The sequence below is a fragment of the Pongo pygmaeus genome, chromosome 10 (genome assembly GCF_028885625.2).
Source record: "Pongo pygmaeus isolate AG05252 chromosome 10, NHGRI_mPonPyg2-v2.0_pri, whole genome shotgun sequence".
In the NCBI taxonomy this organism is placed as follows: Eukaryota; Metazoa; Chordata; class Mammalia; order Primates; family Hominidae; genus Pongo; species Pongo pygmaeus.
The window spans coordinates 37,156,860-37,181,199 of NC_072383.2; the positions used below are offsets into that span (position 1 = coordinate 37,156,860).

The 24,340-nt window shown below is 36.8% G+C and overlaps 1 protein-coding gene across 3 annotated transcripts in view; it reads left to right on the top strand.

The window, feature by feature from the left end:
- REDIC1 (regulator of DNA class I crossover intermediates 1) overlaps window positions 1-24,340 on the top strand; it is a 94,949-nt gene that overhangs the window by 66,464 nt on the left and 4,145 nt on the right. For all 3 annotated transcript variants that reach the window (XM_054442877.1, XM_054442878.1, XM_054442880.1), the window contains 2 exons: window positions 2,065-2,128; window positions 23,317-23,399. In XM_054442877.1, the coding sequence (XP_054298852.1) occupies window positions 2,065-2,128; window positions 23,317-23,399 (147 nt within the window). The remainder of the gene's footprint in view (window positions 1-2,064; window positions 2,129-23,316; window positions 23,400-24,340) is intronic.

The window sequence follows — 24,340 nt, forward strand, 5'->3', positions numbered from 1 at the left end:
AGGTGCTATGAGGAGTTCCTTGGGTAGAGCAGGTATGGGGACTTTAAATTGTGATGCCTGGCCATGGCCAAAGGTGCAGTGGAACCCTGACTAAAATTAGGTTCTACCAGAGGGGCCAAGGCAGGAGTCACCAATGGGATGGAATGAAGGGGTAGGAGTAGAAAGAGGGCTGGGTTGCACCTGCCCACAGGTTAGGTAAAATTAAAACAGGTAGATTCTGCTGAGGAAGAATTGATGAAGAGACATACGGGCTAAAACAAGCAAACAGAACAAGCCTCTTGGATGGGGACATGTGGTGTTCTCAAGAGCTTTTGATGGGAGTGGAAGAGAATAGGAAAGAACAAAGTATTGGAGGAGTAAAATTATTTAATTTTAAAGGTTTAGTAGAGGAATAAAGTTAAAATACAATTGTTAACATGGGAAGGTATTCACCAGAGAAGTGGAGACGTGGAAGAACAAAATTCAAGAGTGATGATGTCACACTAGGAAACCTGATCAAGATGGGAAGAAATGAAATAGCAATTCTATATACAGTGTAAAAAATGAAACCCACTTAGCAATTAACATATTGAATATGATAGCAATTAACATATTGAATATGAATTAATATATTGAATATGAATTCTTTTCAAGATTCAAAGAATATCAAATTATGAAGAAAAAGTCAATATAGTTTATAAGCAACGTATCTAGAATATAATAAAGGTTGAAGGCAAACAGCAAAATATATACATTAAGAAAACATATATACTATTGGAGCAAAGACCACATAAATGCAATAAAAAGCCCATTCGGAAAAGAGGAAAATAGGAGATGCAGATTTTCTGATCCATAGCAAGGCTTGCCATCCTGGAGAATGGAGGACATTCATGAATAACTTAGTGTCTAGATCTTTGCTGTCCTTCTCAAACAGATCTGAAGTAGGTATTGGAGTGCAGGCCTGCCGTGGGGTCTACATAGCTTTCTTGAAAGTTTTGTGTTCTTTTTGCAAGTTTGGGGCTTGAATGTGTCATGACTTGAAGAGAAAAGATTTTTAAATGATAAGATAGAGGGGTTAGGGAAGGGGCTCTGCTCCATGTAGTTATTCAGGCCATAAACTGGTGGCTTCCAGTTTATTGTTACCAGAGAGCAGAAAGGAAAAGGAAGTGGAGGATTGTGGGGAAGATTTTTATGGACCAGGACCGGCAGTAGTTTACATTACTTCTGCCTATGACCAGAACTTATGTAACATGTCTAAACCAATTCCAAGGGAGGCTGGGAAATACAGTCTAGCTGTATGTCCAAGAAAAAGGGGGTCAGGTTTGGGAAGCAGCTAGACAGTTTCTCCTTTATTGTATATATCTAAAATTCTATATCCTACCAACAGAGAATATATAGAAAAAATTTTTTATAAGCCCATGATACATATGCAAACGTAATTCATGTAGTAAGCCATAAAGAAAATCTAAGAAATTTATCTAAGGAGAGATTCATAGGTACATTCTCTAATCAATATTTGATAAAATTGAAATCAACTAAAAAGAGATACTTAACTTCCCTTAACATCTTGGAAATAAAGAAACACTCAGGATTCATTTGCTTTGTTAGAGAAAGGAAATGAAAATAAAGTACAAATTACATAGAAAGTGATGGAAACTAAAACCAATAGTGTATTCTATAGAAAGTTATACCTCTAAGAGCTTTTATTATTTAAAAAACCTGATAATAAATGACTGATGATCTAACTTAGGAAATTAAATAAAGAATAACAAATTTCCAAAGTGCCTTAATATGTTTGTCTTTCTTCAGCTGGATTTACTATGATTACCTGAAGCTTTTCCTTTTTCTCAGTAATTCATTTCTTGGCAAGTGTCTATTCTGTTGCTTGTTGTTTTTAAACGAATTTAAATTTCATTTTATTGTTTACCACAGGCTAATTTTTCTTTGTGGTTTAAAAATAAACCATGTTGAACTGAAGTAATATAAAAGAAAAGTACTATAAAATGAATTGGTAGTGTAAATAGGGTAGATGTAAGTGAATATTATGTATACTTAGGAATTGTTAACATTTTGGTTTTCTCCTAGATTCTGATGGAAGAAGGAGGAATATATTCTTTAAAAAGCAGGCCAACATCTACTGAGAAAATCTGTCAGTATAACTGTATAAGTTAATTTTACTCTATTTTAAAAACTAACAATTAAATAAATAGAAATCAGTTAAATTTGAAGTGATTTTTTAGATGTTTGCCAACAAATATATATCATGGATATTTTAGTACTACTAATGCAATTGACTCTTTAAAATTACTTTTATATTTTATTAAATATACATGAGTACATTAATGTATATGTACAGTTTAGCAAATAAGAATAAAACGGATAACCCTCATACTCCCTAGGTAGCTTGAGAAACAATACATAATACTTTTGAAGATTTCTTCAATTGTATTTCATATCCTGCCCTCTAGAGGTAACTATTTCCTTGAATTTGTTTTTTGTTATAACACAGACTTTTTAACTGCTTTATTTTAAACTTTCTATATATTGATCCAACTCTATATATTTTTCTGCAACTTGCTTTTTTTTTCACCCAATATTATATTTTACGGTTCATCTGCTTTGATACTTGTAGCTCTAGTACATTTATTATTTTTCCTGCTATATAGCATTCTATTGTATGAATATATCACAATTTATGTATCTTCTAACAATGGATATTTAGGTTATTTTGAATATTTTGCTTACGTTGTTTTGAATATTTTCCTACGAAGGACAATGCTACTTGGAGTATTATTGACATTTTTCCTTGCACACATGTATAAAAAGTTTCTCTAGGATATATTTCTAGGAGTAGAATTGCTAGTTCATATGATATGCACTTCTTTGCATCTTCAAGGTAATGCAAAATTCTTTTCCTAAATGGTTATTCCAGTTTTACCCCTCTTAGCAAGGGGTAAGAGTCTTGGTTGTTATATGTTTTCACCAACAATATCTCAGTCTTTTATCATTATTGGTAATCTGATAGCTCATTGTAGTTCTAATTTATATTTCTCTGATTACTAATTAGGTTAATTGGCCATCGATGTTTCATTTGTGAAATGTCATTTGCTTATGTTCCTTTTCTGAAGTTTGGTTTTCTTTATAGGATGTGTCTTTTGTATGTTTATATCTCCTATATATATTTTATGTGTCCTGGATACTGACTGCTTGTAGGCTTGTGTGTAGCAAATACTTCATGTTTGAGTGATCTCTTAATTCTATACTGTCTTTTTACAGACAAAAGTTTCATGTTGATCTGGTACTCTTTTAGGTATTCTATGCTAGCATAGTCCTTCATGTTGTCTAGTCTGATGGAATACCTTGAAACCTTTAATGATTTAATTTTTTGAATATGTAAAATACTAGTCTGGTTTCTATCCTTATCCTCCCTGCCCTATTTCCTTCTGCAACATGAGTATTTTTTTTTTTTTTTTTCTGCTTTCTGGTTTCTCATTCCAGTCCATTTTAAAAAAATAAATCCTAAAAATATATAAACACGTAAATACCCATGAGTCTTAGTTTCCGGCCTTTCTCATTCTAAATGTAATATAGAATATTTTATAAAAGAATTAAGTGAATTCATTTATTTAATAAAATATTCCTATAGATTCCTCTGTGTTAGTGCTAGGTATTTCTTCATCCTTTACTTATGACCATTTAGTAGCCCATTACATGCATGAACTGTAGTTTTTTCAGTCAATGCCCTATTGATGGACATTTGGGCTATTTCCAGTATATTTTTCTTACAAATACTGTAAGTAAACAACTTTGTGGAATGTTTCTTATTTGTGGAGGTACATTTTCAGGGTAATTTCTGGGAGTGGCATTGTTAAGTTAAAGGAGAAATATGCTGGTATTTGATGGATATTGCTGAATTTCAATTTTGATATATATATATTTCCAAGTTCCTTGTGTCACCGTTTGGCAATTCCAATAGCAATGTACATTTTATTCCACAGCCTCACCAACAGGGATTGTGGTCAAACTTAGGAATTTTTCTGAATCTCACAGGGGGACGGATAGATAGCAGTTTTAGTTTGCGCTTTGCTATGTGTGAAGTTGAGCATCTTTCAAAAAGGCTCATTGGCTATTTGCGATTCTTTTTCTGTGAATTCTCTATTCATATCTTTTGCCCCCTTGGGTTTTGGCATTTTTTTCTTGGTATTTAAGAGATCGTTCTATATTAGAAAGATGTAGATGAGGGGTGGAACAAGATGGCGGAATAGAAGACACCCACTGCAAGCACACCAATTTAACAACTATCTACACACAAAAAAACACCTTCCTAAGAACTGCATAAGAGCACTCATAGTACCTGGTTTTAACTTTATATCACTGAAAGAGGCACTGAACAGGTAGGAAAAACAGTCTTGAGTCACTGACGCCACCCTTCCTCCATTCCCTGGGAGTGGCGACATGGTGCGGAGAGGGATTCTGTGTACTGGGGAGAGCGATAGTCAGTGCAGCAGTTTTGAGGCCTTGACCTCAGCGCTATCTTGTTATAACAGAAAGCAAAATTGGACCAAACTCAGCCGATGCCTACCCATGGAGGGAATATTTAAACCAGCCCTAGCCAGAGGGGAATTGCTGATCCTAGTGGTCAATACTTGAGTTTGCATAAGCCCTCCTATTATGGGCTAAAGTGCTCTGGTGCTCTAAGTCAATTTGAAAGGCAGTCTAGGCCACAAGACTGCAACTCCTAGGTGAGTCCTAGTGCTGAACTATAGGCCCAGAGACTGTGGACTGGGGGTGGCACATGTTCTATTGAGACACTAGCTGGGGCAGCTAAGGGAGTGTGGCAATCACCCCTCCCCTAACCCAGACCATTCAGCTTGCAGCTCCAAAATAGACCGCTTCCCTCTGCTTGAGGAGAGGAGAAGGAATAGTGGGGAGGACTTTATCTTACATCCTGGATACCAGATTAGCCACAGTAAGATAGGGCACTGGTCAGAGTCATGATGCCCCCTTTCCAGGCCCTAGTTCCAAGATGACATTTCTGGACACTCCTTGGGTGAGAAGGACACCTATATCCTTGAAGGGAAGGACCCAATCCTGGCAAGATTCATCACCTGCTAACTGAGGAGCCCTGGGGCCCTGAATAACCATCAGTGATGCCCAGGGACTGCATTGAGGGCCTTGGGTGAGACTCTGAGACTTGGTGGCATCAGGTGGGTCTCAGTACATTTCCAGCTGTGATGGCTATAGGACAAGACCTTTCACTTGAGAAAAGCAGAGAGAAAAGTAAAGGGGACTTTGTCTTGCACCTTAGGTACCAGCACAGTCATGGGGGTAGAATACCAAGTAGGCTCTTGAGGTCCCCAATTCCAGGACTTGGCTCTTGGATGGCATTTCTGGACCTGCCCTGGACCAGAGGGGAGCCCACTGCCCTGAAGGGTGACTCCCAGGCTAGGCATCATTCACCACAAGCTGACTGAAGAACCCTTGGGTCTTAAGGGAACATCACGGGTACTCTGGCATTACTCCCTTTAGGCCTGGGTTGTGATGGCCATGGGGTGAGGTTCATCTGCCTTTGGAAAGGGAAGAGTGGGAAGGACTGTGTCTTGTGGTTTGAATGTAAGCTCAGCCCCAGTGAAATAGAATACCAGATAGGCTGCTAAGGTTTTTGACTGTAGTCCCTGGCTCCCAGTTCTGAGACAGCACTTCTGGATCCACCTGGGGCCTGGGGGAACTTGACACCCTGAAGGGAAGGACACAGGCCTGGCTAGCTTTGCCACCTGCCAATTGCAGACACCTAGGGCCTTGAGAAAGCGTAGGCAGTAGCCAGGTAATGGTTACAGTGGACCTTGGTTAAGACCCAGTGCTGTGCTGGTTTAACATCTGACCAAGCACAATCCTGATGGTCGTGGCCATGGGGATGCTATGTCCCTCCACCCTTAGCTTCAGATGGCTCAGAACAGAGAGAGAGACTGCTCATTTGGAAGAAAGTAAGGGCAGTGACAAGAGTCTCTGCTTGGTAATGCAGAAAATTTTCCCAGATACTGTCTAAGACAATCAAGGCAGTATGTCTACAAGTCTGCAAGAACCACAGCATTACTGGGCTTGGGGTGCCCCTATAGCAGATACAGCTTAGGTCTCAACACCCAAGTCCTTTTTGAATTCCTGGAAAGCATTCCCAAGATGGATGAGAACAAGCCCAGACTGTGAAGACTGCAATAAATAGCTAACTCTTCAGTGCCCAGGTACAAACAAACATCTACAAGTAGCAAGACCATCCAGGAAAATGACTTCACCAGATGAACTAAATAACGCACCAAGGACCAACCCTGAAGAAATGGACATATGTGACCTTTCAGACACAGTATTCAAAATAGCTGTTTTGAGGAAAGTGAAATTCAAGATAACAAAGAGAAGGAATTCAGAAGTATGTCAGACAAATTTAACAAAGAGATTGAAATAATTAACAAGAATCAAGCACAAATTCTAGAGCTGAAAAATGCAATTGACATATTGAAGAATGCATCAGAATCAACAGCAGAACTGATCAAGCAGCACAAAGAATTAGTGAGCTTGAAGGCAGACAGTTTGAAAATACACAGTCAGAGGAGACAAAAGAAAAAATAAAAAAGAATGAAGTATGCCTACAGGATCTAGAAGATAGCCTCAAGAGGGCAAATCTAAGAGTAGTTATTGGCCTTTTACCTCCCAAGAGAAACCTATCAGTATCCAAGTATAAGAAGGTTATAGAACACCTAGCAGATTTAACCCAAAGAAGACTACCTCAAGGCATTTAATAAACTCCTAAAGATCAAGAATAAAGAAAGGATGCTAAAAGCGGCAAGAGAAAAGAAACAAGTAACATACAATGGAGCTGCAATACGTATGGGAGCAGACTTTGCAATGGAAGCCTTACAAGCTGAGAGAGTGGCATGACATATTTAAAGTGGTGAAGGAAAAAACCTTTTACCCTAAAATAGTATATCCAGCAAAAATCTCCCTGAAACATGAAGTAAAAATAAAGACTTCCTAGACAAACAAAAGCTGAGGGATTATCAACACCAGACCTGTTCTGCAAGAAAATACTAAAAGGAGTACTTCAGTCAGAAAGAAAAGAAAGTTAGTGAGCAAGAAGAAATCATCTGAAGGTACAAAACTCACTGATAATAATAAGTACACAGAAAAACAAAATATTATAACACTGTAAATGTGGTGTGTAAACTACTCATATCTGAAGTAGAAACACTAAATGATGAACTAGTCAAAAATAATTATATAAACTTTTCAAGCCATTGAGTATATAATAAGATATATATAGAAACAACAGAAAGTTAAAAAGCAAGGGAATGAAGTTAAGGGGTAGAGTTTTTATTAGTTTTCTTTGCTCTTTTTTTATGCAAACAAGTTGTTATCAGCTTAAAATCATGAGTTCTAAGATTGTATTTGCAAGCCTTATGATAAACTCAAACCCAAATCATACAACAGATACACAAAAAATAAAAAGTAAGAAAATAAATTATATCACCAGAGAAAATCAGCTTTACTAAAAGGAAGACAAGAAGGAAGGAAAGACGAGATGACCACAAAACAGCCAAAAAAACAGATAACAAAATAGCAGCAGTAAGTCTTTACTTATCAATGATGACTTTGACTGTCAATGGATTAAGCTCTCCAATCAAAAGATATAGTGGCTGAATGGATAAAAAATAAAACCCAATGATCTGTTGCCTATAAGAAACACATTTCACCTATAAAGACACACATAGACAGAAAATAAAGGGATGGAAAAAGATATTCCAAGCCAATAGAAACCAAAAAAGAGCAAGAGTAGCTATACGTATATTAGACAAATTTCAAGACAAAAATTATAAGAGACAAAAGAAAGTCATTATAATTCCTGATGCAACTTAATGAAACTTAATCCCTAATGCAACAGTGTTAAGAGGTGAGACCATTAAAGAGGTAGTTAGGCCATGAGTACTCCATCTTCATGAAGGGGGTCAATTCAGAAAGAGGATATAACAATTTTAAATATATATGCACCCAACACTGAAGCATCCAGATACATAAAGCAAATATTATTAGAGTGAAAGAGGAAGAGATGCACTCCCAATACAATAATAGTTGGAGACTTCAACATTCCTCTTTCAGCATTAGACAGATTTTCCAGAAAGAAAACTGATGAAACACCAGACTTCATCTGTACTATAGATCAAATGGACCTAAAAGATATTTATAGAACATTTCATCCAGTAGCTACAGAATAGACATTCTTTTCCTCAGCACATGGATCATTCTCAAAGACAGACATACGTTAGGCAACAAAACAAGTCTTAAAACATTTTAAAAAATTGAAATCATACCAAGTATCTTTTCTAACTACAATGGAATAAAACTAGAAATCAGTAATGAGGAATTTTGGAAACTATACAAATACATGAAAATTAAACAGTATGCACCTGAATGACCAGTGGGTCAATGAAGAAATTAAGAATGAAATTGAAAAATTCCTTGAAGCGGAACTGAAGGAAATAGAGACACAAAAAACCCTTCAAAAAATTAATGAATCCAGGAGCTGGTTTTTTGAAAGGATCAACAAAATTGACAGACCGCTAGCAAGGCTAATAAAGAAGAAAAGAGAGAAGAATCAAATAGACGCAATAAAAAATGATAAAGGGGATATCACCACTGATCCCACAGAAATACAAACTACCATCAGAGAATACTACAAACACCTCTACGCAAATAAACTAGAAAATCTAGAAGAAATGGATAAATTCCTCGACACATACACCCTCCCAAGACTAAACCAGGAAGAAGTTGACTCTCTGAAAAGACCAATAACAGGCTCTGAAATTGTGGCAGTAATCAATAGCTTACCAACCAAAAAGAGTCCAGGACCAGACGGATTCACAGCCGAATTCTACCAGAGGTACAAGGAGGAACTGGTACCATTCTTTCTGAAACTGTTCCAATCAATAGAAGAAGAGGGAATCCTCCCTAACTCATGTTATGAGGCCAGCATCATCCTGATACCAAAGCCTGGCAGAGACACAACCAAAAAAGAGAATTTTAGACCAATATCCTTGATGAACATTGATGCAAAAATCCTCAATAAAATACTGGCAAACCGAATCCAGCAGCACATCCAAAAGCTTATCCACCATGATCCAGTGGGCTTCATCCCTGGGATGCAAGGCTGGTTCAACATACGCAAATTAATAAATGTAATCCAGCATATAAACAGAACCAAAGAGAAAAACCACATGATTATCTCAATAGATGCAGAAAAGACCTTTGACAAAATTCAACAACTCTTCATGCTAAAAACTCTCAATAAATTAGGTATTGATGGGACGTATCTCAAAATAATAAGAGCTATCTATGAGAAACCCACAGCCAATATCATACTGAATGGGCAAAAACTGGAAGCATTCCCTTTGAAAACTGGCACAAGACAGGGATGCCCTCTCTCACCACTCCTATTCAACATAGTGTTGGAAATTCTGGCCAGGGCAATTAGGCAGGAGAAGGAAATAAAGGGTATTCAATTAGGAAAAGAGGAAGTCAAATTGTCCCTGTTTGCAGATGACATGATTGTATATCTAGAAAACCCCATTGTCTCAGCCCAAAATCTCCTTAAGCTGATAAGCAACTTCAGCAAAGTCTCAGGATACAAAAGCAATGTGCAAAATCACAAGCATTCTTATACAACAATAACAGAAAAACAGAAAGCCAAATCATGAGTGAACTCCCATTCACAATTGCTTCAAAGAGAATAAAATACCTAGGAATCCAACTTACAAGGGACGTGAAGGACCTCTTCAAGGAGAACTACAAACCACTGCTCAATGAAATAAAAGAGGATACAAACAAATGGAAGAACATTCCGTGCTCATGGGTAGGAAGAATCAATATCATGAAAATGGCCATACTGCCCAAGGTAATTTATAGATTCAATGCCATCCCCGTCAAGCTACCAATGACTTTCTTCACAGAATTGGAAAAAACTACTTTCAAGTTCATATGGAACCAAAAAAGAGCCCACATCGCCAAGTCAATCCTAAGCCAAAAGAACAAAGCTGGAGGCATCACACTACCTGACTTCAAACTATACTACAAGTCTACAGTAACCAAAACAGCATGGTACTGGTACCAAAACAGAGATATAGATCAATGGAACAGAACAGAGCCCTGAGAAATAACGATGCATATCTACAACTATCTGATCTTTGACAAACCTGAGAAAAACAATGTGGAAAAGCAATGTGGAAAGGATTCCCTATTTAATAAATGGTGCTGGGAAAACTGGCTAGCCACATGTAGAAAGCTGAAACTGGATCCCTTCCTTACACCTTATACAAAAATTAATTCAAGATGGATTAAAGACTTAAACGTTAGACCTAAAGCCATAAAAACCCTAGAAGAAAACCTAGGCATTACCATTCAGGACATAGGCATGGACAAGGACTTCATGTCTAAAACACCAAAAGCAATGGCAACAAAAGCCAAAATTGACAAATGGGATCTAATTAAACTAAAGAGCTTCTGCACAGCAAAAGAAATTACCATCAGAGTGAAAAGGCAACCTACAAAATGGGAGGAAATTTTTGCAACCTACTTATCTGACAAAGGGCTAATATCCAGAATCTACAATGAACTCAAAAAAATTGACAAGAAAAAAACAAACAACCCCATCAAAAAGTGGGCGAAGGACATGAGCAGACACTTCTGAAAAGAAGACATTTATGCAGCCAACAGACACATGAAAAAATGCTCACCATCACTGGCCATCAGAGAAAAGCAAATCAAAACCACAGTGAGATACCATCTCACACCAGTTAGAATGGCAATCATTAAAAAGTCAGGAAACAACAGGTGCTGGAGAGGATGTGGAGAAATAGGAACACTTTTACACTGTTGGTGGGACTGTAAACTAGTTCAACCATTGTGGAAGTCAGTGTGGCGATTCCTCAGGGATCTAGAACTAGAAATACCATTTGACCCAGCCATCCCATTACTGGGTATATACCCAAAGGACTATAAATCATGCTGCTATAAAGACACATGCACACGTATGTTTATTGCGGCACTATTCATAATAGCAAAGACTTGGAACCAACCCAAATGTCCAACAATGATAGACTGGATTAAGAAAATGTGGCACATATACACCATGGAATACTATGCAGCCATAAAAAGGATGAGTTCATGTCCTTTGTAGGGACATGGATGAAATTGGAAATCATCATTCTCAGTAAACTATCGCAAGAACAAAAAACCAAACACCGCATATTCTCACTCATAGATGGGAATTGAACAATGAGAGCACATGGACACAGGAAGGGGAGCATCACACTCTGGGGACTGTTGTGGGGTGGGGGGAGGGGGGAGGTATGGCATTGGGAGATGTACCTAATGCTAAGTGATGAGTTTGTGGGTGTAGCGCACCAGCATGGCACATGTGTACGTTTGTGGCTGAGCTGCACATTTTGCATATGTACCCTGAAGCTTGGTGTATAGTAATAATGAAAATTAAAAAAATAGAAAATTTCCTTGAAACAAATGATAATTGAAACACAATATACCAAAACCTGTGGGATACAGCAAATGCAGTACTAAGAGGGAAGTTTGTAGCTCTAAAAGCCTACATGAAAAAAGAAGAAAAACCACAAATAAACAACTTAGGTATATATCTTAAAGAAGTAGAAAAGCAAGAACAAACCAAACCCAAAATTAGTAGCAGAAAATAAATAATAAGGACTAGAGCAGAAATAAATGACATTGAAATGAAGTGAACAGTACAAAATATCAATGAAAAAAAGTTGGTTTTTGAAAAACTAAACAAAATTGACAAACATTTATCTAGACTAAGAGAAAAAGAAGATTTAAATAAATAAAATCAGAGATGAAAAAGGAACATAATAGCTGATAACAGGAATTCAAAGGATCATTAGTGGGCACTATGAATGACTACATGCCATGAGTTGGAAAAATCTAGAAGAAATGGACAAATTCCTAGACACACAGAATTTACCAAGATTGAACCATGAAGAAATCTAAAACCTGAACAGTCCAATAATGAGTGACTAGATTGAAGTTGTAATAAAAAGTCTCCCAGGAAATAAAGCCTGGGACTTGAATACTTCACTGCTGAATTCTACAAAACATGTAAAGAAGAACTAATACCAGTCCTACTAAAAATATTCTGAAGAATGGAGGAGGAGGGACTACTTCCAAACCCATTCTACAAGGCAGTGTATTACCCTGATACCAAAACCAGACAAAGACATCAAGAAAAGAAAACTACAGGTCAGTGTCTCTGATGAATATTGATGCAAAAATCTTCAACAAAATACTAGCAAACAGAATTCAACAGTAAATTTAAAAGATTATTCATTATGACCAAGTGGGATTTATCCCTGGGATACAAGAATGGTTCAAGATACACAAATCAATCAATGTGATACATCATAACAACAGAATGAAGGACAATAAACATATGAACATTTCTATTGATGCTGAAAAAGCATTTGATAAAATTTAACACCCCTTCATGGTAAAAACCTTCAAAAAAACTGAATATAGAAGGAACATAACTCAATATAATAACAGCCATGTATGACAGACCCACAGCTAGTATTGTACTTAATGGAGAAGAACTGAAAGTCTTTCCTCTAAGATCTAGAACATGACAAGTATGCCCACTTTCATTTTTATTCAACATAGTACTGGATGTTCTATCTAGAGCATGAGACAAGAGAAAGAAATAAAGGGCATCCAAATTGGAAAGAAAGAAGTCAAATTATCCTTGTTTGCCAATGATGTGGTCTTATATTTAGAAAAACCTAAAGACGCCATAAAAAACCTATTAGGATTGATAAAATCAGTAAACTTGCAGGAGGCAAAATCAACGTGCAAAAATCAGTAGCATTTTTATATGCCAACACTGAACAGTCTGAAAAAAAATTTTTAAAGTAGTTCCATTTACAGTAGCCACAAATAAAGTGAAGTACCTAAGAATTAAGCAAGGAAGTGAAAGAGCTCAATAATAAAGACTATAAAACACTGATGAAAGACATTGAAGAGGACACCAAAACATGGAAAGATATTCCTTGTTCATGGATTAGAAGAATCAATATTGTTTAAAATGTCCATACTACCTAAGCAATCTATATATTCATTGCAATCACTATCAAAATACCAATGACATTATTAACAGAAATTGAAAAACTAATTCCAAAATGTATATGGAACCATAAAAGACCAATAGCCTAAGTTATCCTAAGCAAAAGAAACAAAACTGAAGGAATAGCATTCCCTTACTTCAAATTATGCTACAGAACTATAGTAACCAAAACAGCATGAGAACTATAGTAAGCAAAACAGCATGAGAACTATAATAACCAAAACAGTATGGTACCAGCCTAAAACAGACACATAGACCAATGGAACAGAATAGAGAACCCAGAAACAATTCCACACATTTCCAGTGAACTCATTTTTGACAGAGGTGCCAAGAACATGCACTGGGAAAAGAATGCTTTTTTTTTCTTCAATGAATGCTGCAGCGAAAACTGGATATCTGTATGCAGAAGAATGAAACTAGACCCCTGTCTCTCACCATATACAAAAATCAAATCAAAATGGATTGAAGACTTAAATGTAAGACCTTGAACTATGTAACTACCACAAGAAAACATTAAGGAAATTCCCCAGGACATTCCTTTGGGTAAAAATTTATTGAGTAATAACAAGTGTAGGGAACCAAAGCAAAAATGGACAAATAGGATCACATCAAGTTAAAAAGTTTCTAGAAATTTTTTATGGAAATTTTTTTATTATTATTATACTTTAATTTTTAGGGTACATGTGCACAATGTGCAGGTTAGTTACATATGTATACATGTGTCATGGTGGTGTGCTGCACCCATTAACTCATCATTTAGCATTAGGTATATTTCCTAAAGCTATCCTTCCCCCCTTCCCCCACCACACAGCAGTCCCCAGAGTGTGATGTTCCCCTTCCTGTGTCCATGTGCTCTCATTGTTCAATTCCCATCTATGAGTGAGAATATGCGGTGTTTGGTTTTTTGTTCTTGCGATAGTTTACTGAGAATGATGATTTCCAATTTCATCCATGTCCCTACAAAGGACATGAACTCATCCTTTTTTATGGCTGCATAGTATTCCATGGTGTATATGTGCCACATTTTCTTAATCCAGTCTATCATTGATGGACTGGATTTGTGTCTCTATTTCCTTCAGTTCTGCTCTGATTTTAGTTATTTCTTGCCTTCTGCTAGCTTTTGAATGTGTTTGCTCTTGCTTTTCTAGTTCTTTTAATTGTGATGTTAGGGTGTCAATTTTGGATCTTTCCTGCTTTCTCTTGTGGGCATTTAGTGCTATAAATTTCCCTCTACACACGGCTTTGAATGTGTCCCAGAGATTCTGGTATGTTGCGTCTTTGTTCTCATTGGTTTCAAAGAACATCTTTATTTCTGCCTTCATTTCTTTATGTACCCAGTAGTCATTCAGGAGCAGGTTGTTCAATTTCCATGTAGTTGAGTGGTTTTGAGTGAGTTTCTTAATCCTGAGTTCTAGTTTGATTGCACTGTGGTCTGAGAGACAGTTTGTTATAATTTCTGATCTTTTACATTTGCTGAGGAGAGCTTTACTTCCAACTATATGGTCAATTTTGGAATAGGTGTGGTGTGGTGCTGAAAAAAATGTATATTCTCTTGATTTGGGGTGGAGAGTTCTGTAGATGTCTATTAGGTCTGCTTGGTGCAGAGCTGAGTTCAATTTCTGGGTATCCTTGTTAACTTTCTGTCTTGTTGATCTGTCTAATGTTGACAGTAGGGTGTTAAAGTCTCCCATTATTATTGTGTGGGAGTCTAAGTCTCTTTGTGAGTCACTCAGGACTTGCTTTATGAATCTGGGTGCTCCTGTATTGGGTGCATATATATTTAGGATAGTTAGCTCTTCTTGTTGAATTGATCCCTTTACCATTATGTAATGGCCTTGTTTGTCTCTTTTGATCTTTGTTGCTTTAAAGTCTGTTTTATCAGAGACTAGGATTGCAACCCCTGCCTTTTTTTGTTTTCCATTTGCTTGGTAGATCTTCCTCCATCCTTTTATTCTGAGCCTATGTGTGTCTCTGAACGTGAGATGGGGCTCCTGAATACAGCACACTGATGGGTCTTGACTCTTTGTCCAGTTTGCCAGTCTGTGTCTTTTAATTGGAGCATTTAGTCCATTTACATTTAAAGTTAATATTTTTATGTGTGAATTTGATCCTGTCATTATGATGTTAGCTGGTTATTTTGCTTGTTAGTTGATGCAGTTTCTTCCTAGCCTCAATGGTCTTTACAATTTGGCATGATTTTGCAGTGGCTGGTACCGGTTGTGCCTTTCCATGTTTAGTGCTTCCTTCAGGAGCTCTTTTAGGGCAGGCCTGGTGGTGACAAAATCTCTCAGGATTTGCTTGTCTGTAAAGGATTTTATTTCTCCTTCACTTATGAAGCTTAGTTTGACTGGATTTGAAATTCTGGGTTGAAAATTCTTTTCTTTAAGAATGTTGAATATTGGCCTCCACTCTCTTCTTGCTTGTAGAGTTTCTGCTGAGAGATTCGCTGTTAGTCTGATGGGCTTCCCTTTGTGGGTAACCCAACCTTTCTCTCTGGCTGCCCTTAACATTTTTTCCTTCATTTCAACTTTGGTGAATCTGACAATTATGTGTCTTGGAGTTGCTCTTCTCGAGGAGTATCTTTGTGGCGTTCTCTGTATTTCCTGAATCTGAATGTTGGCCTGCCTTGCTAGATTGGGGAAGTTCTCCTTGATAATATCCTGCAGAGTGTTTTCCATCTTGGTTCCATTCTCCCCGTCACTTTCAGGTACACCAGTCAGACGTAGGTTTGGTGTTTTCACATAGTCCCATATTTCTTGGAGGCTTTGTTCGTTTCTTTTTATTCTTTTTTCTCTAAATTTCCCTTCTCACTTCATTTCATTCATTTCATCTTCCATCACTGATACCCTTTCTCCCAGTTGATTGCATCGGCTCCTGAGGCTTCTGCATTCTTCATGTAGTTCTCGAGCCTTGGCTTTCAGCTCCATCAGCTCCTTTAAGCACTTCTCTGTATTCGTCATTCTAGTTATACATTCTTCTAAATTTTTTTCAAAGTTTTCAACTTCTTTGCCTTTGGTTTGAATTTCCTCCTGTGGCTCGGAGTAGTTTGATCGTCTGAAGTCTTCTCTCAAGTCGTCAAAGTCATTCTCCGTCCAGCTTTGTTCCATTGCTGGTGAGGAGCTGCTTTCCTTTGGAGGAGGAGAGGTGCTCTGCTTTTTAGAGTTTCCAGTTTTTCTGCTCTGTTTTTTCCCCATCTTTGTGGTTTTATCTACTTTTGGTCTTTGATGATGGTGATATACAGATGGGTTTTTGGTGTAGATGTCCTTTCTATTTGTGAGTTTTCCTTCTAGCAGACAGGACCCTCAGCAGCAGGTCTGTTGGAGTTTGCTAGAGGTCCACTCCAGACCCTGTTTGCCTGGGTACCAGCAGCGGTGGCTGCAGAACAGTGGATTTTCGTGAACCACGAATGCTGCTGTCTGATCGTTCCTCTAGAAGTTTTGTCTCAGAGGAGTACCCGGCCGCGTGAGGTGTCAGTCTGCTCCTACTGGGAGGTGCCTCCCAGTTAGGCTGCTCGGGGGTCAGGGGTCAGGGACCCACTTGAGGAGGCAGTCTGCCCGTTCTCATATCTCCAGCTGCGTGCTGGGAGAACCACCACTCTCTTCAAAGCTGTCAGACAGGGACATTTAAGTCTGCAGCGGTTACTGCTGTATTTTTGTTTGTCTGTGCCCTGCCCCCAAAGGTGGAGCCTACAGAGACAGGCAGGCCTCCTTGAGCTGTGGTGGGCTTCACCCAGTTCGAGCTTCCAGGCTGCTTTGTTTACCTAAGCAAGCCCGGGCAATGGCGGGCGCCCCTCCTCCAGCCTCGCTGCCACCTTGCAGTTTGGTCTCAGACTGCTGTGCTAGCAATCAGCAAGACTCCGTGGGCGTAGGACCCTCCGAGCCAGGTGTGGGATATAACCTCCTGGTGCTCCGTTTTTTAAGCCTGTTGGAAAAGCGCAGTATTGGGGTGGGAGTGACCCGATTTTCCAGGTGCCGTCTGTCACCCTTTCTTTGACTAGGAAAGGGAACTCCCTGACCCCTTGTGTTTCCCGAATGAGGCAATGCCTCGCCCTGCTTTGGCTCATGCACAGTGCACTGCACCCACTGTCCTGTGCCCACTGTCTGGCCCTCCCTAGTGAGATGAACTCGGTACCTCAGATGGAAATGCAGAAATCATTCATCTTCTGCGTCGCTCATGCTGGGAGCTGTAGACTGGAGCTCTTCCTATTCGGCCATCTTGGCTCATCCCTTCTGGTTATTCTTGATTACTTTTTCATATAACCTTCAAAATCAACTTGTCTAACTCCAGAAAATATCATAAAAAAAGAATGATCCTGTCATTTGCAACAACGTGGATGGAACTGGAGGTTATTATGTTAAGTGAAACAAGCCAGGCACAGAAAGACAAACAACACATGTTCTCACTTATTTGTGGAATCTAAAAATCAAAGCAATTGAACTCATGGAAATAAGAGGGTAGAAGAATGGTTACTAGAGGCTAGGAAGGGTAGTGGTGGGGTTGGTAGGGTAGTGATAGTTAATGGGTACAAAAAATTTAATTAGAAAGAATGCATAAAACCTAGTATTTGCTAGCACAACAGGGTAGCTATAGTGAATAAAAATTGAATTGTACATTTTAAAATAATGAAAACAATATAATTAGACGATTTGTGACCCAAAGAATCAGTGCTTTAGGGGATGAATACACCAGTTTTCATGTGATTATTATACATTGTATCCCTGTATCAAAACATCTCATGTACCCCATAAATATATAAGCCTACTATGTATCCACAAAAATTAAAAAGTGATAACATGTATGTTTTGCTATGTGGCAAATATTTTCTTCTAGTTTAATATTGGTTTTTGATTTATTTTGTTTAGTCTTTGCATATAGTGTCTCTTGCTTTGCAGAAGACTTATCTTCTTTATGTAGTTAAATTGATCAATGTTTTTCTTTTATTTCTGGGTTTAGACTCTCCAGACTCTCCACACTTCCAAGTTACAAATGAACTTACCATATTTTCTTCTAGTACTAGTATGCTTTTTTAAATTTAGTTCTTTAATCCATTTGGAGTTTAAGTTGACTTAAGGCATTAGGTTTCTATCAGTCCAAGTTTTAAAAATACGTCTTTTCCCTAGGTATTTGTGATACTACCTTTTTTATATAATAACTTTCCATATGTAGCTGACCTATTTTGTGGCTTTCTTAATTGTTTCATTTATCTTTCCTAATCTTCATGTGTCAATACCATACCACTTTTATTATCTTTTTATAAATGTTTAATTGCTTGAAGAATTATATGCCTCTTTGCACTTTTTAAAAAGTTTTTTTCTGGTTATTCTTGGATTGCTTTTCCATATAACCTTTAAAATAAACTTGCTTAAGTCCAAAAGAAAAGTTTTAATTTTTACTGGGAAACTGTTAACTGTATGTGTTAGTTTAATGTGTATTATTATCTTAATAATGTTGAGTAGTCCTGTCTAAGAACATAAGATGTCCTTTCATTAGTTCAGTCTAGTTTTTTATATTTAGTAGTTGCTTAAAATACCTTTAAGCACTTTCCTGAAGTTTTCCTCACGTAGATTCTGCATGTTTCTTGTTAGATTTATCTGTAGTGCTTTCTGATACACAAACACACACAGACAGCTACTTTAGCATGAATATACATCCTGTGTTTCTATATTAAGTAAGATTCTGGATTTGGGGCTTAGGCTTATGTTTTTTTTTTTTATTTTGCCAATAGCTTTTTTTTCTTGTGAGGTAATTTTGATGAATCAGTAATTTGGGAGAGAGTGATTCTTAGCATCTATGGGAATGATTATTAATTTTTATTCATTTTTGTTTGCATTATTGTTGCAAAAAGGCATGCAACATTAAATTTATCCTCTCAACAGTTTCCAGGTGTACAATACAATATTGTCAACCACATGCACATTGTTGTGCAACAGACCCTTGTCCTGTCTCTCACATTCCCTAAACAACAATTTCCTACTTGCCACTCCCCCCAGCCCTTGGCCATTACCATTTTACCTTCTGTTTCTATATTCTACTTATATACCTAGTAGGTGAAATCATGTGGTATTTGTCTTTTTTGTGATGGCTTGTTTCACTTAGCGTAATGTCCTTAAGGTTCATGCACATTGTAGTATATAACAAGATTTCCTTCTTTTTGATTGCTGAATAGTATTCAATTGTACGTGTATACCATATTTTCTTTATCCATTCTTTCATTGGTGATCATTTAGGTTGTTTCTGACTCCTGGCTATTGTGAATAATGCTGCAATGAACATAAGTATGCAAATATCTCTTCTATTAGATATATACTCACAAGTTATATTGCTGCATTATATGGTAGTTCTATTTTTATTTTTTGACAAATCTTCATACCATTTTCCGTAGTTGCTGCACCATTTTACATTTCCACCAGCAGTGCAAAAAGATTCCAGTTTTTCTACATCCTTGCCAATATTTATTATTGTTTGTTTTTTCTGACAGTGGTCACCCTAAGAAGTGTGAGGTGATATTTCATTTTGATATAGATCTTTTTAAATGGTGAATTTTACTAATGGATTTTGTGATTTGGACCATCTTAGCATTCCTATAATAAATTCCACCAAGTCTTGATGTGTTATGATTCTTTGCTCTTCTTTTTATTCTGTTCTTTTAAAAAAATTCAATACTTTTTTTTAAGTATGAGGTTTTCGTATTGGTATTCATAAGTGAGGTTTTCCTGTAGAGAGATAATTTGTGTATATGTGTGTGCAGTCTTTATCAGATTTTGATATTGATGTTATAACAGATACACAAAAGTTTTTTAATGTACATACAGGCAAAAATTCAGGCTATTTGAAAGCCTTCTTGAAACTTGAATCTTTTGCTGCTTCTCTATCCCAATTTCACTGCTTTATTTCAGATCATAATCACTTCATACCTAGATTATTCAGTTAATCATCTAACTGACTTGATTTCATCGTCTCACTTCTCTTTAATTCATCCTTAGGTGACATCATGGACAATCTAAAATGTACCTCCATTAATGTTTAGAAATATTTACACATTCTTTTCTCTCTATCCCATATGTTAGTTTTTCATCTTGTCTCTGAAAATTGTTTGTTTATTCATCATTCAAAACGTACTCTCTATACTTATGTTTTCTCTATAAATTGTCACCAAATCTCTTTGCCTGGGGTTCATCACACTTAGCTGCCTACTACTTTTGTATCTTCTATGATGTCACATCTTATTTTGTGACTTCAGCAAATGTATATCTTTCTCCACTACAAGGTTCTGAACACTTTGAGGGCTCTGACCATGTGTTTCTAATAACTATCACAGTGCCTTACATAAAGTAATTACTCAATAAGTGTTTTTTTTTAGTTTTCTTTTTTTTTTAAATTTTTACCACAAGTTATTGGGGTAAAGGTGGTATTTGGTTACATGGGAAAGTTCTTTAGTGGTGATTTGTGAGACTGGTGCACCCATCACCCGAGCAGTATACACTGCACCATATTTGTAGTCTTTTATCCCACTTCCTCCTCCCACTCTTCCCCCCAAGTTCCCAAAGTCCATTGTATCATTCTTATGCCTTTGCATCTTCATATCTTAGTTCCCTCGTATCAGTGAGAACATACGATGTTTGGTTTTCCATTCCTCAGTTATTTCACTTAGTCATTGCAAATGCTGTTAATTCCTTCCTTTTTATGGCTGCATTTTTATTCTATCATATATATATATGTGTGTATATATATGTGTATATATCACATATAGATGTGTATATATCACATATAGATGTGTATATATCACATATATGTATACATATATATATATATATATATACACACACACACCACAGTGTCTTCATCCACTCGTTGATTGATGGGCATTTGGGTTGGTTCCATTATTTTGCAGTTGTGAATTGTGCTGCTATAAACGTGTGTGAAAGTATCTTTTTTGAATTTTTTGAATAATGATTTCTTTTCCTCTGGGTGGATACCCAGTAGTGGGACTGCTGGACCAAATGGTAGTTCTACTTTTAGTTCTTTAAGGAATTTCTATGCTGTTTTCCATAGTGGCTGTACTAGTTTACATTCCCACCAGCAATGTAGAAGTGTTCCCTGTTCACCACTCCCATGCCAACATCTACAGTTTTTGATTTTTTGATTATGGCCATTCTTGCAGGAGTAAGGTGGTATCACATTGTGGTTATGATCTGCATTTCCCCGATCATTAGTGATATTGAGCATTTTTTCATGTGTTTGTTGGCCATTTGTGTATCTTCTTTTGAGAATTGTCTATTCATGCCCTTAGCCCACTTTTTGATGAGATTGTTTGTTTTTTTCTTACTGATTTATTTGAGTTCCTTGTAAATTCTGGATATAAGTCCTTTGTCAGATGTATAGATTGTGAAGATTTTCTCCCACTTTGTGGGTTGTCTGTTTACTTTTCTGACTGTTCCTTTTGCCATGCAAAAGCTCTTTAGTTTAATTAGGTCCCAGCTATATATTTGTTTCTATTGCATTTGCTTTTGGGTTCTTGGTCATGAAATCCTTGCCTAAGCCAATGTCTAGAAGGGTTTTTCCCACGCTATCTTCTAGACTTTTTATAATTTCAGGTCTTAGGTTTAAGTCCTTAATCAATCTTGAGTTGATTTTTGTCTAAGGTAAGAGATGAGGATCTAGTTTCATTCTCCTATATGTGGCTAGCTAATTAGCCCAGCACCATTTGTTGAAAAGGGTATCTTTTCCCCACTTTATGTTTTGTTTGCTTCGTTGAAGATCAGTTGGCTGTAAGTATTTGGGTATATTTCCGGGTTCTCTATTCTGTTCCATTGGTCTATGTGCCTATTTTTATACCAGTACCATGCACATCCCATGCTCATGGATGGGTAGAATCAATATTTTGAAAATGACCATACTGCCAAAAGCAATCTACGAATTCAATGCAATTCCCATGAAAATACCACCATCATTCTTCACAGATTTAGAAAAAACAATTCTAAAATCTATATGGAACCAAAAAAGAGCCCACATAGCCGAAGCAAGACTAAGCAAAGATAACAAATCTGGACACATCACACTACCTGATTTCAAACTATACCATAAGGCCATGGTCACCAAAACAAGTGTTTAATTGTACTTATTTTCATTTGCATGCCCTTTCCTGTACTGTTGAAGGTGAGAACATTCATTCAATGGACAAATTTCTTCCCTTCTGATCACTGTGGATTTATAGTACTTATGGACTGAATGAAACTTATTGGGGTGAAATGCCCTTAAATTATGTGTTAGTAGTAATATTCTACCCTTCACTTTTGTGCACTCTACTTTCGTTGTCAGGGAGAAACCTTCTTTGTGGGGGTATAAATTTCCTTCTAGAATGATGAAATAAGGATATCAGAGTTCAGCTAAGTTCTCTCTGCCTCTCAGCTGACTGAAGCTAGATTCTGTTACAGAGAGCATCAGTCCTGGCCTGAGGTACTCATGGTTTATTGCATATAGTAGGGCATGTGATTTGGTATGTGTTGTTTCATGTTCTGCAGCCTTTTGCTTCTCTTGATAGCAGGCCCATTTTCATAAACAAGGGAACAGGAGTGGTTGAAGCTACGGTTGCTCTTTGTCATTTATACATAGTAGGGATTCATGACCTACATCTCAATCCCATTTTAAAACTCTACTTGCAATTGTAAAATAACAATATTAAGCAGATAATGAAAATGTATCAAACTGGATGCTTTGAATAGATTTTATTCGCATTGTTTGATTGCACAGTAAACTTTCATTTACTAGATTGGCAAATGTCTGATGCCTTAGGACTTAATAACTTGTTTTTCTCTTCCTTCCCTCAGGTTAACACTTTAAATTGTTAGTTCATAAAATATAATTCATATGTTGGAAAAATCAATCCAACTTTCTCTATTCTGTTTTATTCACTTACGTTATACACCCTTATTTCATTTCTAGCTGCAAATCTTTTAAGGGTAAGATAGACCCATAAATCCTGTCAGAATTGTAAGGTGCCAAGTATCCACAATTTTAACTAATTTTGGTGCATTTTAAAGTGTTTTGTGTTGTTAGCTAAATTTGTTTTATCAGCGGATATCTTCTGCCTGGCATATGTATGTTGTAGAGTATTCATAAATACCATTATTCATGTATTAAACCTTTATTTTCAGCTCTTGATTCTGCACAGAGTAGTCGGTCTACTAGTTACTCTCCAAGACCAACAGACAGCTGTTTCAGTTCTAGTTCAGATTTGGTAAGTGATGCTTGTTTCACATATTAATACATGCTATATTAATAATTATTTGTTTTTCTCATAGTTTACCTTTACCTTATAAAAATGTTGAGTCAATTAAATAGTGGAAGTAAAAATTAATATAAACAAAAAGGTAAAAAATTAAAAAAAGTACAACATTTAAAAATGTAGAAAATAAAAATGTAAATAAAAATGTCCATGAGTACCATTTTTCACATTTGTAAAAATGCATTTATTGCCATTTACAAAACACCTTTTATCCTTTTATCAAGATACATTATATACATACATATATATACATATATATGTATATGTATACACACATACATACACACACATTATGTGTGTACAGTTTATCATTGAACAATGCAGGGGTTAGGGATGCTGTCCAGTCAGAAATCTGAATAAAATATTTGACTCCGCCAGACTTAACTACTAATAGCCTACTGTTGGCCAGAATCCTTACTGATAACATAAACAGTTGATTAACACATATTTTGTATGTTGTATATATTATATACTATATTTATACAATAAAGTAAGCTAAAGAAAAGAAAATGTTACTAAGAAAATCTTAAGGAAGAGAAGATATATTTACTATTCATTAAGTAGGAATAGATCATCATAAATCATCATAATCCTCATCATCTTCATGTTGAGTAGGCCGAGGAGGAGAAGGGAGAGGCAGAGTTGGTCTTGCTGTTTCATTGGTAGCAGAGGCAGAAGAGGTGGAGGAAGTAGAATGGTGAGCAGGAGAGGCAGGCACACTTGGTGTAACTTTATGGAAATACATCGTTATTTCTGTCTGACTTTTGATTTTTCGTTTCTCTAAAAATGTTTTTATATGGTACCAATCCTTCTTCTACTGTTTACTTTAGCTTCAGAGCCTGTATCATAGAAAGGTCTATGTCATAAAGAAATCAAAATAGGTCTTGAGTAAT